The sequence below is a fragment of the Dermacentor andersoni genome, chromosome 7, assembly GCF_023375885.2.
Source record: "Dermacentor andersoni chromosome 7, qqDerAnde1_hic_scaffold, whole genome shotgun sequence".
NCBI classification, from domain to species: Eukaryota; Metazoa; Arthropoda; class Arachnida; order Ixodida; family Ixodidae; genus Dermacentor; species Dermacentor andersoni.
This window is the reverse complement of record NC_092820.1, coordinates 151043428-151061146: the sequence shown is the minus strand read 5'-3', so window position 1 is coordinate 151061146 and position 17719 is coordinate 151043428. Positions and strand designations below refer to the sequence as shown.

At 47.7% G+C, this 17719-nt stretch overlaps 1 protein-coding gene and 1 long non-coding RNA gene across 2 annotated transcripts in view; one reads left to right on the top strand and one right to left on the bottom strand.

The window, feature by feature from the left end:
- The window catches only part of LOC129385553 (uncharacterized), a 449244-nt gene that overhangs the window by 23920 nt on the left and 407605 nt on the right, over positions 1–17719 (top strand). The gene's annotated exons all lie outside the window — the stretch shown is intronic.
- The window catches only part of LOC126533588 (cell division control protein 42 homolog), a 135157-nt gene continuing 125837 nt past the window's right edge, over positions 8400–17719 (bottom strand). Inside the window, exons 3-4 of the mRNA XM_050180753.3 lie at positions 10292–10480; positions 8400–9308 (exon numbers count right to left, since the gene is read on the bottom strand). Coding sequence (XP_050036710.1) covers positions 8952–9308; positions 10292–10480 — 546 coding nt within the window. The 3' untranslated portion in view covers positions 8400–8951. The remainder of the gene's footprint in view (positions 9309–10291; positions 10481–17719) is intronic.

Genomic DNA, 17719 nt, shown 5'->3' with positions numbered 1-17719 from the left:
CTCACTCAAGCAAGCAATCAAAATTAAATTTGATCATTCGAAAAAAAAAAAAAAGAAGCACACCTATTACGTGAGCATGTATGGTACACGCTTCAGGGGTCGTGCCTCTATGAGAATGCCACTGAACTGTCATCAGTCCGTCCGTGCGAGCGTGCGCGTCTGTCCGTGATTCGCAGCGAGCATCCGTGTCACGTGAGAGCAGCTTATTTTTCGACGACTCCCATTTCTTTGCTAGTGCTGCCGTACCGAGGCAGCTGGTCACGTTTCTAAGCAAATCCGTGACAGCTGCTATTAATAACGAACCCTCGACCAGTGGGTCGCCCAGGTTCCCGGTGATCCCAGACAAGGAACAGAGGAAGTCAATTACGGAGCGAGGCCGTTGAAACGACCTAATGAGCGCGCCGTGGTTACGCTGTTTTAGAAAGCGAGGTTGCAGACAGTCTAAGTGCAACGTTTTACTGTGCACGCTGTCTTAGCTTGTCCGTTATACGTATTGTCCTTCAGGGAATATCGGGCTACTAGGGACGTCGACTGTGATAACAACGCCGGTATGTATCGACATCGTGTGACGCCAGGTCTCACCACAACGTCATAGAGTTTTTTACTGGGGAGCTGCTAGAACCTCGCTGGGTTTCTCTTGACGTACTCAGCTTCGCCGAGTTGGAGAAGGGAGAGCTGAGCGAGAGTGAACGCAGAGTATAAGAATAGTATCGCGCAGCACAGATACGCGGCGAGGGTGGGTGTATCCTAGCGGGGGAGTAGGAGCGGCGCGGCGGGGGACACAGGTAGTGTGACGTCATTGCTTGCGATAAAAACCCGCGCGCTCGCTTCGGCGGTCCTCTTTCTCGCAGTGGCAAAAAATTGTGCGGCTCTGCCATCGAAAACACCAGAGACCAGAACCTCCGAGCTCCGCTGGTCCCTGGTGTTTGCGATAGCATAGCCACGCATTTTTTGTTTTGTTCATGGGTGTTTCCGTTTAGGGGAAATAGAAAAAAAAAATGCCTCTTACGGACACTGTCACTGAGCCGCCGCTTTAATCGAGCAGTTACGAGAAGAATATGGTTGGTTGCTGCAATCTGAGCTCTGTCCGGTCTGGTCGAACGTCGCGCCACAAGATGGCGCCATAATGACGAGGCTGCTGACGTTTACGCCTCCGGTGACCCGGTATTGCGTGTAGGCTAATAAGTATACAAGTAAGCGAAATCTTTCCAACGGACCCATGGAGAGAACATATCGCACGCGTTGTCTGCAATTTTGAGGATTGGGCTACCACGGGAGGCAAAAGTTCAGTTCTTTCATTTTCCTGTTTTTCTTCTTTATCTCAAATATCAAGCTTATCGTAAATCTAACCGTCGTTCTTAATTTGTTAAGCACCACAGGAACAATTTGTTTTGTGCTTTCGTTGACGTAATTGTTTGTTGACTTGGGTTACGATCGTTACTAATATCTAACTTCCTCGGGTGCGACTCAGTGGCGCGTTCTTTTTCGGAACATAGCTTGTCGAAAACATGGTAGCTATGACGTGCCCCCCCCCCCCCCCCCCCCCTCGCCACATTAACTCCTGTCGTATGTAGCCTGCAAACATACAGCCTTCGCTGGGGCGTGTATTTCGATGCCATATATTATAGTGTCGCAATGAGCTATGGGTAAAAGCGTAAATAAATAAATAAATAATGCGTTCACAATGCAGGATTCGCTCCCAGTATTCCTGAACGGCGCACATACACGCGCACACAGCACCTTATATATATATATATATATATATATATATATATATATATATATATATATATATATATATATGCCACTGGGATTGTCATTTTCTGAGCGCAAGCATAACTCACCTTGCGCACGTGCCCTCAGACGCGTGCACAGATTTGTTTGGCCAGAATGATGAGAGATCAGACACGAAGGTTCAGTGTTGTCCTAAAAAATTGCGCACTTTATTAATATCCTATTTACACATCATACACAACGAATAATATACAAGTCCACAACACACACACGTCGTTTACGTCGAGTCACTTCCAACACAAAACCGCATGTCGCCGCTCTGGCGATCACGTTCATAGAAACAATAAAGTGCACGCGAATATCTGGAAGCGCATGCCGAGAAGATCGAGAAGCAACGAACAACGAACCAAGGTATATGAGAAAGCAAAGAAACAAGGAAAAAAGAAAATGTAAGCCACATGATCAATTTGTGCATCTTTTTCGGTACATTTGGTTTTTATTGCGTCATGCTACATTTAATTTCCCCCTTTGAAGGTACTTTTAACCTCAATCAGAGGAATCACATTACGCACACGAAATTAGGAAGTTTCAGAAAACATTCGCTCGGCATTATTCTGTTACAACGTTGCAATCAGCTCCACTAGACGAAATTGTATTATGTACAATTGCTTTGTTATTCAATACATCCATTTTCTTTCTAAATTCACGTTTTAAATGCACTCTTCAACCTCAAGGTGTTATCGGAGGAACCACATCGTGCGAATCAAGTTGGGGAGTTTTAGAAACGCGGTAGTGAAGCGCCTTAGCGTAGCCAAGAGATCGGAGTCATTAGCAGTGCGCTTCCGGTGACCTGAAAGGATGGGTGCCTGTAGCGTGCTAAATAATTCTGATAAACAGCGATGACGCTATATCATTCTGTTAAAGCACGACCATGCTAAATCATTCTGCTAATTCGGTGAGTCAGGATGTATCACGAATTTGGCCACCACGTGCATTTCGGTTTTCTCTGTGCACTTTCCATTCAGTAGCTCGATAGCAAAGTTAAATGTGTAATAAATAACAGTAGTATTCAAACTACTGTCTAAGCAAGTAATAAAATGTTATTCGTTAACAAATGTGGGATATATTCTACAGGTACATTGCACAGACATAAACGAGACTTGCAGCCGCCACTAACATTTCTTGAAACACTTCAGGCCTGCTCGCGTCGTAGCGCAAATCTCATACCAATGCTACCGCTAGACGATTGTTATTCTATAAGTGATATCTATAAATATGTCTATAGATAGACCAACTAGTAATATCCATGGATAGATCTATAGATACGTCACCTGCGCCTGACGCTGAGAGCCTCGATCGCGACATCGAAATATCCTTCAAGATCTGATCTTTTCCGCCTGAACGATGACTCTACTTAATTGTTCCATTCGTCGCAACATGCGTCGATGCTGAAATGCTTGGGATTTCACAATGGCCGCACCACTACTGCGCTATTGGTCCGCTAAAACTCTCTAATCACGTCTAGTGTACGGAAGAATGAATCGCCAAAGCATGAACTCTGACGATTGTCTCGAGCATGGTTCAGAAACATTTCGAGGCAACTGCACAGATCGGCGCTTTTGCGCTGTTATCGGTGGCTAGGAGGAGGAAGGTTAGGAAAGGGAAAAGAAAACGGCACAAACAAAAAAAGACAATAAGGTACAGAGACAACGGTTCGCGCTAAGACACCAATGCAGGGCTTCAAACTCAGCGAAGGGTCTAAAGCACGAGGCAAAAAACTGATATGTCTTTCGATTTCTTGGTGTAGGGGGCGCCCCTCCTGCCGCAACCTGCGCTATCGCAAAGGCTGATATAGGTTGAGGGAGGGGGGCACTAGTGGATAACGCGCTACGAGAACAAGCTAAAAATAATAAAGAAACCCAAGTGCGTGCACTTTAACGACGCACAGCGATAACAATGAGCACATCATCGACAGCAACAAAAGAAAGAGGTGCATTGCGGTGCGATAACAAGAAGCAAGTGCGTCACACTTACAAAAAACAAAGCCTACACGCGCGGTGACACTGAAGTTAGGGAGTTTTAGCGCAGGCTAATTACGCTGCAAATATGTTCGCTGTGTGCTTTAAAACTTACTAGCAACATACGTCGTCTCAGGTATGTTCATTGCCGGTCTACTGTAGCAAAGAATTGCGGTGTGCCAAGATTGTTTACTATGGAGTTTTAGGTCGCCGTAGCAAGAAAGCGATGTTGTTACGTGCACCGTTGCTATCTATATTTAGCGAGCCGCGTACAGGCGTTCGCCACAGCTAGTGCTCATTAGGGCGCAAACAGTGCAAACATTTGGCGTGCAGTTACGTACACGCTCCAAATCGCCACGCAATTACGGTATGCTAAAACTCCTCAGTGGGGGACAAATGTAGTGGGTACTGTTTTAGATGACGGAAGTTACTACGCTACAGCTATACAGGGCCGGGAAGGACAAACAAAGCCGACGTGCTTTGCTGACAGGTAGACAGACGACTCGGGCATTAGTGTTTTGTCACTCTCGAAGCTCGAATACATCCGGTTTCGAGCGTTGTCACAAACAATACTAATGCTTATCAAGCTTGGCACAGACCTTTATCTCAGGCACCTAACTCACAGTAGTCACTGGGAGGCTTACAAGATCATGTTCATGTTCAGAGTGAGGAAGTTTTCCAGCTAAATTTTCGTACCTCTGCCTGCCCAGCAGTGTGATTGTGATTAAATCGGTGGCCGGCCGTTCGCGAAAAAGCTCTCCAATGACTGATGCAGACTGATTTTCTTAGGGGTACGGTATCAGATATATATATATATATATATATATATATATATATATATATATATATATATACTTGTGTGTGTGTGTGTGTGTGTGTGTGTGTGTGTGTGTTTGTGTGTGTGTGTAAAAAACTTCTGAACAGGCGCTCAAGAATGATTATCTCTTGCAGGAAACGCGTCCCTCTTGCTGATAAATCAGCGAAAATACGGGCTTTTTTTTTTCTTCTGTTACGCTTGGCACACTGCTTAAGGCTGTTTGTTGATGCAACTTTACCGTATATATTTTTGCATCTGAGCGATTTTGTTGGTTTGCAAATACGCTGTTTGAACACAGTCTGTTTGGCGGCGTTTCTACTGGGCAACGTTACCACTCAACAAAGAATGTTGGCACAGTATGTAGTAGAGAGTTTGTTTGCTTCGTTTGGTTTTGGCGCTTGTCACCAGAACACAGTTTGCGGGGTGAGCTATTCTACAGTCTATACGGAAAGGAGAGATGTGGGAAGCTGTACTAAAAGAACTGTATTACAAACTGCCGCACAGTTACACAAGGATTGTTCTGTGACTGCATCATTTCATAAGGATTGTTCAGGCTTTCCAAAAGCGCCTGGAGCACGCGTTGTCCGAGATTTCGGAGCCTCTATCTAATCGTGAAGATTGTAAAAAGAATTTTTTTTTTTGTACGTGGGTTGTAAGCGGAGGTGCCTACTGGTAAATTTTTTTTCTTAAATACAGGCCCAATGTCAAGGACACTATGATTGGTCTCGAAGCTACGTGATATCTCCGCACAACAGGCGTCGTTTCCCAAATAGAAGTAACGTTATCATACAAAAATAAATTAGCATGAGCAAATAACGCCGCTAATCGTACGGTCATATAGCTCTAACATCATTTCCTTTCTTTCCTTTTTCAATGGAGAGGGAGAGGGTGGCGGTAGGCGGTCCTCCATACGAGCCTTGCTATAATGCGCAGACGTAGTGCTGCGTGTTGCTTTAGCGAACGGTCCGTTACGCTTAGCTGAAACAGACTGCGTGACCGGCGTCGAAACAGACTGCGTGACCGGCGTCACCAACTTCGAAGGTTTTGTGCAGCGACAATCATTTATGTACACAACTTGGAACAGCCGAGCTACCACACCACATCATTCAAGTCAGCACTTCGCTGTACATGGTAGTCACTTGCAATTCCGTGCACGGCTTCAATTTAATGTCATTTGGGGTCACACCTCGGCCACAGGCATCACTTAAATCGTTAGGAGACAGCAGCTGATGCTGCAAACTCCCCTATACTGCCACAGTACACTGACGATTTATACTGTACAATATCCTCGACGTCAGAGTCACGTGACTACAAAATTTGATAATCACGGTGGCAGGGAGAGTTCCCGAGCGGACACTCCTTCTCTAATGGCAGTTGTAATGTCCGCCGATGTACGGCATGGTACGTTCTTAAAAAGAACACCTAGTTACTATCTCGGCACCGATTACGGTCCAGTTTTGATTACAGAGGCACGCAGAAAAACCTGTTGATTGGTACACGTCTACTTAACGTGTCGAATCATGCACTTTCTTTCCACAACTTTAGATAAACGTTAAGCTATCTTGCACTGAATACTAATTGGGTGTTCTCTTAGTACTTGCCTGCAATCTACAATGACATTGTCATGTCAGTGTCCCCTTGAAGAATGAACCGCACCGTAAGTGCGCGAACCGGCAGTGCAATGCCGGGTTTTAGCGGCTCGTTCAATCGGTGCTCTCCGGTCACGTGATCCCTCACGCAAGAACTGCCTAAAGGAAACTTGATTTCTTATGGCTTGGCGAAGAGAGGCGTGGAGAGTAAGAGATAGCAACGCAACCATTAAACGAGCATCAAAAGCAATAGTATTAAACGAGCGGATACCCCGACGACATAAAAAACTGCGTAAACCAGTGCGACGGATCGGGCGTAATGTGCCCTACAAACGCGTGTACAGAGCAGAAAAAAAAATATTGTCATCACCGGGAAAACAGCATAAAGTCTGTTTCAAGGGGCCTTATACTATGCATTTTGAAGGCAAGCAGTAACTGAGAAAGGGTTAATATACACAGAGAAATGATCATAAACCCTCTGAGACGGCAGTCTGACACAATGGTTGAAAACTACCTTACGGACACATGTAACGGCGCTGTCTCGGAGACTGGCCACAAAATAAAGGAATATTGACCGAGTTATAAAGCTTGACGTTCAGAGCCTCGTCGCAATGCCGCGCGCGGTCGCCAGCAGGCACAGTTGTCGCTGGAGTTACCATCACCGTCTGCCAGAGGTCGGTTAGACAGAACACCATGACCAGAACATGCGCGAGACCAGACGGTATACGCAGTACAGATGACGTGCTCGACGGGTGTCTGATGCTCGATGGTGGAAGGACTGTTGACTGGAGCGCACTGTATAAAAAAGAAAAAAAGAAAAGAAAACTGCACCTCACCGACCTTCAGGCCTCGTCCAGCGTTTCAGAGATGGATGTTTCGGCAGACAAGAATGCAAAGGGGAAAATAAAACAAGAGTTTTTAGCCTGTCCATAAGAATATCACAGTTCACGGAATGCCAGAACACCGGCAAGGCAGACGTGCGCAGCAGCGGTGGTGGTGCCACCTTTTGACTGAGCTCAAATGGAGCAGAGAGACCTACAGTTGTTACGGGCACGTTCTCATTATCTGGTGGTGCAGAGACGTCAGCCACAGTGATCGTTGACCTATGGGGAGTTTCCTTTTTTTTTCCCCTTCTGCCCACATTGCGTACTGGATGTACGTTACATAGCGATAAGGTGCGTTGGGACGCGGCTCTCCGTAGCCCTGAACTAGAGGAACAGACATGGGTAGTCCATCGGGCCCGCGATGCGGCCGAGAGGCTATAGGCCTTTCGGTCCCGACGTGGGAGCGGCCCGCTTCGGGCTAGGAAACTAGCGCGACCTGAATGACCTGAATCAAGTTTTTCACACCATACCATATACCCTTTGTGCTAGAGCATTGGCACAAACAAAAACGCTTCTAAGGCGTCGTGTTTGAAGAGAGTGTCGCAAGATGGCGCTACTCGTACTGTTGCTACCGTCGACGTATCCGGTGATCCGGCATTCCGTAAACTCAAAACGCTTTACGGACACGGTTTAAAAAAAAGGAAAAGAAAAAGACCATACGCTATCTCGATGCCTGGGCGAGCAGATTTGCACAGTCTTCGACCGTCACTTCGCAGCACCACTATAAACAATGACCACTGCCATCACAAGCCGACGACACAGTCACCAAACAGTTACAGCTGTCGGTGAAAAGCACAGTCTACACAGCTGGAAATTGTCCTCGTAGAGGACGACGTCTTGCTTTGACTGGACGTTCCACACGAAGTGTCCCGACATGTACAGTCACTGCTGAAGTATGATCACCTCCCGTTAAAACGCTCGGAGTAATTGCTGAAGTGCGACTTGCTTGGGCTCAAGCTCGGTAGGGCTCGGCGTGACAGGTATGCACACCTGGTGTCGAATGCGTCCGACGATCACATTACTAGACGGCACATGTCGGATAGCGATAGGTTACTCAAAGCCTTCTTTCTTTCCTATCCTTGTCGTTCTTGTCGCTCTCACGTACTCCTAGCCAGTCCGCGGTCAATAAACCGCTACACGCGATAGCAACGATGGGCCATGGCGAGTCGGCGAACACGTGGTCACAATCATGGAGTTCACGCCGACGCCATCTGGCAGGAAGGCCGGAATTGGAGACGCGAAGGCTCTTCCGCTCCGATTATCAGTACCAGATTGCGAAACCAGAAACACCTGTTGGTGGCACCGTTTATCCAGAACAACATCACGAAGACTTTCGTAAAAAAAAAAAAAAAAAAAAAAAAAAAAAAAAAAAAAAAAGGTCAATGGGAACCGACTCGGGCTACGTGTAGCTGCGGTCCACAGCCTTTGTTTCTCCGGTCGCCGCCGTCATCTTGACTTGACCCCTGAAGACCCATGCCTATTCTGGACAAATCTCGTCGAAAAAACGTCCAGAAGCTGCAATGAGCGACCGTCTACGGCGCGGCGCCGTCGCACGTAGCCAGTCTGTTAATGCGCCGGTCTTAAAGCTTCCGCAGAACGCGACCGCACGCCTTCACAAATCACTTCCAGCGTTGGCGAGAACCGACTGGCTCGGCGTAGCTCTCCAGTCCCCAGGCGATGCCCTGTTGCCAGTGATGATCTTGACTTCAACCCTGAGACTTGTGTTTCCTGACACGTTGGTCGCATCCCTCGTCGAAACGAACCAAAACCCGTCGTTGCTCCACAACGCTACGACCAACACCGTGTTCTACGAAACAAATTTCTCGTCAAGGTCTCCGCAGCGTAGGAACCGCACTTCGGCTATACACGCACCATACACGCACACAAAACGCACGCACAAACGAACACCTCAGATGAAGCAGCACAACTTCTTCCAGCCCGTCTTCTTGCCGTCGTCCCGGGCCCGCCGGTCCAGCGACATGGCGCGCCTCCGGGGAAACGGCACGAAGCCGTTGGTGAACTGTCCCGCGCCGTTGCTCCTGGAGGCCGGCGACCTGGTGGACAGCAGGTGGAAGCCCTTGCCCACGAGACCCGGGCTGTTCCGACGCAGCGCCGCGACGATGGCCGTGTCGAAGACCTCCTTGAGATTCTTCTGCGTGAGCGCCGAGCACTCGACGTACGCCAGCGCCCCCATGCGGTGGGCGGCGTGCCGTGCCGCGGACTCCGGCACGGGCTCCTCGCCGTAGCGGGCGAGCTCGATGAGCACCTGCGGCGAGGACAGTGTGAGGTGATCACGCCATAGGCTTGGCGGAGATGAACACCTGCCAGGCTTAGAGCGAGGCACATATTCGTGGTTCTAGTTATATATCAACCTTGAAGGGATGCTGTATAAAGACATTGAGCTTTTCCCGACCTGTAGTACGCCTTCAGCTGTCAATAAACGATTGCTATTTGAGTTATTCTAGTAAGTTACGCTTTCGCAGTACCAAAAAAGCATCTCTTGCCGACGAGATGAGGCTTACAGTATGCTAGAAAAAGACGCGGAATACAAAAGACTGGTGGCGACGCCGCCTTGAAGTTCCCCTCACTATGTACACCGTGACGTCACGTCATGGATTTTGGGCGACGCCTGCTCGTGCCACAGTTAACCTTTTTTATCGGTACGGTTCGACTGCATTGCTTTTCAGAAAAGCCAAAGACTGAATTTAGCAAGTTTGATGGTGTTTTACTGAGCCTCACAGCCATCCAAATACGAAAAACAATAACAAAACACACACATAACATTGTGTCTGTGTGTGTGTCATCTATAAATATGTTACAACCTAATTATCTATTACAACAAATTAATCTATTGCAACGAAACTAACAAAAATAGAGTGTCGAAGTATATACTCTATATACGCGTTTTCGCACAAATCCGTGCGCGGGTGCTAAAAAGAGCAGCATCGGCATGTTTAGCACGTCGTTTGGTAGAAATCCACGTGCGCGTTCTGCCAAAAGCACCATTTGCATGCACATATATCTGTCTAGACTGCCTTATTCTTTCTCTTTAGCGTGTCTTTAAGAGCTCCCAATTCCCGATTTCCGAAACATTTGAAACTACATCCAAAGTCCAGTTCGTTTTAAGAACTTCTTCTGCCTCAGTATCCGCTAAATGGGTTTCGCAAGTTCGATATAGAGAGCAATTCGCTGTACCCGGGTTCGCCGCGGTCGGCTTCAATCTGCAGGCCCGTCGTGGCACACTCTCACCTTGACGTCCGAGCGCAGGTCGCACTGGGTTCCGACGAGCACGATGGGCGCGTCGGGACAGTGCCGCCTCAGCTCGGGCAGCCACTTCTGCGACGCGTTCTGGAACGAGGTGGGGCACACCACCGAGAAGCAGAGCAGCAGCACCGCCGCGTTCGGGTAGCACAGGGGTCGCAGCGAGTCGAAGTCGTCCTGCACCAGGGCACGCCGAGAGAGAGAAACGACGGGGGGCAGTCAGTACACTGGGAGCACCGTGTCCCGTCTGTTATCGGGAATTAAAGGCGAAGTGCAACGAAGTTTCACTTTCACTGAACCGGTAGTAAACGAGCACGGCTAAACCGGTAGTAAACGAACGCTATGTGCTACTGAAACAGTTTCAAGGGTCACTTCCCGAAAGGACCTGTCAGGCGGAGTTTCGGTATCGGGTTATAGACTATGTTTGGCGAGCATCTGCTGTCACTTCCACCCGTATTTCAAGCGGTACGTTTTGCGCGGAGTGTTCCGTGTATGTACACCATACGAAACTAGGCTTATTGCGAGTTCATACGTGTTTCGTTTCAGTTGGCCCGACATTTAAAGTCAGCCGTTCGTTTTACTGCGCCGGTATTTATTACAAAGAATGCACTTGGAAGTTACAAGGCCGAAGGAGTGCGTAAAAGTGTCGGGCTCTTTATCGTTCGCAAGCGGACGTCAATTGCATCACACACACGCACGCGCACGCACACACGCACGCACACACACACGCACACAGAGAGAGAGAGAGAGAGAGAGAGAGAGAGAGAGAAGTCACGCATGAATTACATCGTACCAATAGCCTCAATTGAAACCTCATTGAGCCTTAAAATGAGAGATTCTTTAAGGTTGCACGACCGACGCAAGAGTGCCAGGAAACAGCACACAAAGAAAATAAATAAATAAATAAATAAATAAATAAATAAATAAATAAATAAATGCGCAGACTTCAGCGTTTCTCCGGATAATACGAACTCGGTTTGTTGCGACAGCGGTAGCTCTGTTACAGCGAACACTATGCAATCTTGCTTGCTTGCATGCTGCTTAAACAGTCACGCTGCCTTGTCCAGAAACATTCTCAGCGATGCGCAAGACATCGTCCGCAGGCTGCCCATGCAGGCGAACTAAAATTTGCTACTGCGGTATTCATTTACTTACAATATACCTCAAGGCCCCTGAAGACAGGGTTTCACCTGAGGGTTTATCTAGATTCCATCACAAGAGCGGAAAGTAAGCGAGAAAGTTATTCAATAAAATTTCTTTCTTACGTTGAGGCGTATGCAGGCAGATCCCCGAAACTCGTGCAAAAGCTGCGCGGTATGAAAATGAAGAAAGATAGTGGCCAACGCGCAAGACGACATAGAAAGAAGCGAAACAAGGTGTTTTTCGCTACTAACCGCTACTCTTCGAACAGAGGAGAATTGGTCGCGCCGCGACCACTGCTATAGACGCGTATAGTTATCGCTAAAAGATCTGCCTATAAACTACTATACCTAATAGTATACTGTATGTGTAGATTTAGCCGCATGATTTAGCAAGAACATGTGTACCGACCGGCTCGTACTAGGACTCGTTTTGTACTGGACGTAGACGACGCCACATGTTCGCACGTGGTATCATCTATACCCTCGCAGATAACTCCTCTTTACTCGGCGCCACCCACTCCCAACTCCTCCAAGTCCTTCGACGTCGTTAAAAAAGGACCACATGTCGTATCGCACTCCTTGTTCAACGCCGCTCACAAGGAAACACGGGACGCGACCTTGGCCTTCGTTTGCTTTGGACGGCGTAGTCGTTCCTTGTACAAACGACATGTATACAGCCACGCCTCTTTTTCGCTTGCCGCTCATCTGCCGGGGCCGCTCGCCCGCGGGGGATATATATATATACATACGTAAAGTAAACGAACGAAAAGGGGGAGAGACGATTACACCCGGTGTACGTGCGCGAACACGTGTTCCTTTATCGCTTCTCGACGACCGTGTGTGAGTGAGAGCAGGCGACTTGCGAGTGTCGGCTGCACATATGTCAAGGACGTGACGAATTGCATCACGGCACATACGTGTTTCGACGCATATATGGCAAGGAAGAAAGTGATTTGGCCCGCGGCGGGAGACTATATGTTTAACGAGTATCTTAAATTTCGTTTTTATTTTCTATTTAATAAAACTCTTCCCTCGTTCGCTCAGTTCATGCTGTGATCGCGCTATACACACGATGGAGGTCGCGGCAAGAAAACAACGACGCATGCGCGCCGTCTGTTTGCTCTGTGAATTATTGTGAGTGAGCTGTGTTGGTCACGTACTGAAATGTAAGTGCATGGTAGAGTGAGTACGCCTGTCGCACTGACTCACTGAGGGAGAGAGAGAGAATGAGTGAGTGAGTGAGTGAGTGAGTTGTGGTAACAACCACTGGTGGACCACCAACATTGCAAACGACTCTGAGACGTCTTGGCCACATCCTCTGAGTGGTTCAGAGCGAGTGGGTGAGCGAGTAATCCAAACAAAAGAAATGGTTCGTAGGAAGGTTCACAATTTTTCGAAGTGTAGAACCGTGGTCGAGCACAGGAAGCACTAGCCTGGAGGTAACTTTCTGACAAAGTGATTTTCTTCCGACAGGGCGAGGCAGTGCGACCCGTACCTCAGTATATACCTTCGAAGAACTTGTACTGCGCCAATTGTTAAACACAAGGAATGCCGATTGAACTATTGATTAATTGACAGGCTCCTGCTGTCAATTAACCAGTCAAGCTGCTTATGGCAGCTTTTAGCCCAGGACGACGTTTCTAGTTTATATTAGAAGAATTAAGAAAGTTGAAGTTGTAAAATGAATCAGAGGCACATTTACTTCTCTATAGTGTACCGCCGTATATTGCAGCAGACGACAATTATGAGAATCAGTTTTCCTCTTGTTTGCGCTTGCCATTACAGTGTTATATAAAGGACAAATAAACAAACGAAAATCAACAACATAAAGACACCACGCGCACTAAAGCCCGCGCAGGACAAAACCGCTGTACATGCCACACTGTCACAGCGCTAATATATATATCTATATATAAATCTCGAGCTAAAACAGACCTCTTGTAAAACAACAGAGGCACGCGCGGCGTGGAACAAAAGCTGCACTGCGAGACATACGAGACGATCCAAGCCCGGAGCCGCAAGCGGATCCAAAAGGACGGCCTGTTTCGTCTGCGATATGCCTGGCACGCGCTGCAGACGACGCGTTTCTGCTTCTTTCCTTTGTCTTCTGTCTTTCGCTCGCGCGTTCCCGCCTTTTGTTCTCTGACCGAGTGCCAAGCGATCCCCAACGTTGCGAGTTGACGCCGCATTTTGTCCCGGCTCTACAGCGCGGAAAAACTCGACCGATGTTCTCTGCTGCAGTCTGCAAGGTGTGTATAGCCTTGCCTGTCTTCTTCTCTGCGGCAGTATAGTGAAAGGGAGCTCGCAACGACTGGTCGAGTGGCGGCACTGTGATGGTTTGCGAGCAGCACAAGTGGGGACTGTTTCAGACAGCGGCGAACCCTTGCGGTGAAAGAGTGCGGCATACAAGCAAGCGAGCGCGTATAATACACAAGATGAAGGAATATAATCGAACCCGCCGTGGTTGCTCAGTGGCTATGGTGTTGGGCTGCTGAGCACGAGGTCGCGGGATCGAATCCCGGCCACGGCGGCCGCATTTCGATGGGGGCGAAATGCGAAAACACCCGTGTGCTTAGATTTAGGTGCACGTTAAAGAACCCCAGGTGGTCAAAATTTCCGGAGTCCTCCACTACGGCGTGCCTCATAATCAGAAAGTGGTTTTGGCACGTAAAACCCCAAATATTATTAAGGAATATAATCGCAGCAGTGGCTGGTGGGGTTCACCGCGTGTTTACGCAACGACTGTCAGATTATTAAATATAGAATATTAAACATGAAAATGGTATAACCCTAGCAGTGGAAACACTTTATAGCTGTGACCGCGCATGAAAACGCGCGCTATAATCGCCAGATGCAATTGCATAACGAAAAAAAAAAGAATTCGCTCATTAACTTTCTGCATGCCATACGAAGAATGGCGTATTACTGGTCAAATCGAAGTCAGCCAGCTACTCAAAGCATATAACCGATTTGCTAGAAAGTCATAGTGTCTGTAGTGCACAGTTTTAAATATCTACGCGGACTCAAAGGTCGCGGTGGCGTGAAATGCAGCGTTGTTCCAGTTAATAGTCTTTTCTGCTGCATCTTTTACGCAGACCAGCGACCGATTATTGGGAACAGTAATATACACGCACACACACACCACAGCCCTCGTAACAATTAGGCGGGCAGTGACTGTCGACGTACAAAACGTCAACAGCTGTACATTTGCTCGGTACAAAGCGTCGAACCAGGCACGAGAAACTTCAAACCGCCTATAGAATTTTGGTGCGCGCAGCTGCGTTCCGAAAGATTACAAAAAAAAAAAAGACAGATTGAGGGCGCGAGCCGCGTGCAACAGAGCCGTTAATTAACACCTTCGTGGCGTGCGGCTTGCGCAAACCAGTCGCCGCGCAGCCGGCAGCTAGGCACAACGCACGCGAGCAAAAGCCACATATACAACTCTCCTCAACGTGCTTTCTTGTTTTTCTTTGGTAACGCGGGCGCAAGGCCTAGCGGTCGGGGTGCATGTATGTCTTCAACACAACACAAACGTCATATATATATATATATAACATTATGCGGACTCACGCAGAGACGTAATTGCTACCGCGGCCGCCGGACGCAGACGCATCAACTTAGCAGACGTAACTGACAGTATACACCTCACTGTGTGGCGGGCACATGTGTGTTTGTTTACGTCTGCGTAATGCGGGCTGCGATACAGACGGGTTAGGCTTAAGCACCGTCGCCTTCCTCGAAAAAGGCGAAGCGTTGTGCTTGTACGTATACAGAGAACCGAAAAAATTAATGAAAAGGCGCGGAGCTGCGAGTTCGTGATATAGTCTACCACTTGCGCCCACAATGTTCAGCGTTCAGCCAGGTTCGCTGCGTGGCTGAGCGCGATTATAAACCCCCCAGTGGCTAATATACGGACGTTTGCGTGTGTATATCGTAAGGTGCAGCGAGCTTCTGCATCTTGCTTCATGCCACAGAGCATCAAAGAATGCGTCAGCAGGCGAGTTACCTTATAAGGCCTAACGAAACAGAAGGGACGTAGGAGGTGGCGCCATCTTGTGACGGTGGATTGAACCAAAGCACACTGAATTACGCTTTCAACGACAATGATATATATATATATATATATATATATATATATATATATATATATATATATATATATATATATATATATATGGCGTTTACCCGACTGCCTCGGTTAGCTCAGCGGCATGGCCCAGTGCTGCTCGAGGTCGCGGGTTCGATCCCGATAGTGGCGACCGCGTTTCGATGGGGGCTAAACACAAGAAAAAAAATAATAGTCCTTTATTTCAGTGCACTTTGAAGACCTCAGAAGCTCAAAATTAGTCGGGAGTTCCCTTAACAACCGCGTGCCTTTTACTCGTGCTTTGTTGGTTCGTGTGACCTCTTTCGTGTCATATGTGCCTCCGAGATGTTTGCTCAACTGGCGCGTTTTAATTGGAGTTAGCAAGTTATACTTGAGCGATCGTTCGTGTCACATCTATCTGAAGCCTGTTGTCCGTCGCATGCCTAACCACTCATGAAAAAAAAAACAACCTAAGAATAAAGGCGTAGAGAGGTGCGCAACAGCCAATTTGCGGAGCGCAAGGCTAGATGGCTCAACAATACCGCGGCGCAGGAAACGCAGTTCATTAACAAGATTACTTCACACAGTTTGTTTCACCAAGGCGCGTACAGTGTCTCGTCTTCTAAGTGCAAGTTCGTGAAGATGTACTATATATACCTAAAGCGTGGATTGGCGAGCAAGAGTTTGTTCGTTCGTTCGCTTGTTTGTTTGTTTATTGATACTGTTAACCCCCGAAGGTAAGTACAGCCGTGAACAAAAGTATGCGGACCAGGGGCTGTGCGATAAAACCGTTTTTCCCCTCTCCCTGTGAAGGCAACTTGAAATTAAGGACCGCAGTCCAAATTTGGCATCGCGAACTTTTCAGTGTACTCGTTAATTCCAGTTTACGTTTGTTAATTACGAAGAAATTAAGTCTCTTCGGCGACCCTGTGGTCCGTATCCTTTTGCTCACGGGTGTACGTTATCACTGTGGTGCGAGAGGTACCTGAAACTGGCTATCACAAGTATTTTAGAGTTGCAGGTTTATGTTATATAAGAGTCATTAACCCCCTCGACTTCACCGTATCGCGCGGCGGTCGCACTCCCGTCGCATCTGGGATGAAAACAAAAACAAAAGCACGCTCGTTCGCTATAGCCCTTTCTCGTTCCTCGATCTGTTAATGTGCAGTACCTGGCAGCAACTCGCCGTTATATCCCCGCCAAATGCTACACGACACGAAACAGTAGAAAAACGCAGTCTATATTTTCACAATCCGACAAGTCTCGCAAGAACGTACCGTTGACACGCGCACAGCCGATTCATCCACAAGACGCAACGATGGGAGAAAATACCGGTTCACGCGGAAAATGTGCACAGAAGCCGAAATGCCCGCTCGACATTTCGAATCCATTTGATCGGGGCAAATTGCATCGCGAACGCTGCACACACACACACACACACACACACACACACACACACACACACACACACACACACACACACACACACACACACACACACACACACACACACACACACACACACACACACACACACACACACACACACACACGTCTGTCACCTATAGCCGAGCTCAAGGTGAAATCAGACAAATAAGAGACGAAATCCCGAGATGAAAATCAAAGATGATTCCAAGATGAAAGCGCGGGATGAATACATAGGCACATTCAAGACGAAAGCCCAATATGAAATGGAAGACAAAGAAAAAAAAAAGTCAAACGAACTCTAACGCGAGTATATTGTCAATAAAGTTCCCTCAGAGTCACTTTCCTGAACTTAGACTTTCTATTCCGTGCAGCCATGTCTTTTTTCTTGATTCTGCTCCTTTTACGTTTATTTATCTTTCTGTCGAGTTCTCGTGCGTCTGTGTGTGTCCGAGTATACCTGCTTAATATAGGAACACCGCCGGTGCGCGCTCCATGCGTAATAAGGCAGCGAAAGGAAATTACTCGAACTTTCACCGGCAAAGTTTATTTGCTCATGCTTCTTCGCCCCGTGTCGAACTTTCTTGTTCCCGTAGATCGTTTGCTTAACATAGAAATGCGCGATCGATGCTGCACTGTAAGACGCGTAGTTTGAGAAGTGCTTGCGCGACACAGTCTATAACGTCGCGTCGGCATGACGCCTGGCTCGGAAAATAAAGAACGTACATAGAGAGAGAGAGAGAGAGAGAGAGAGAGAGAGAG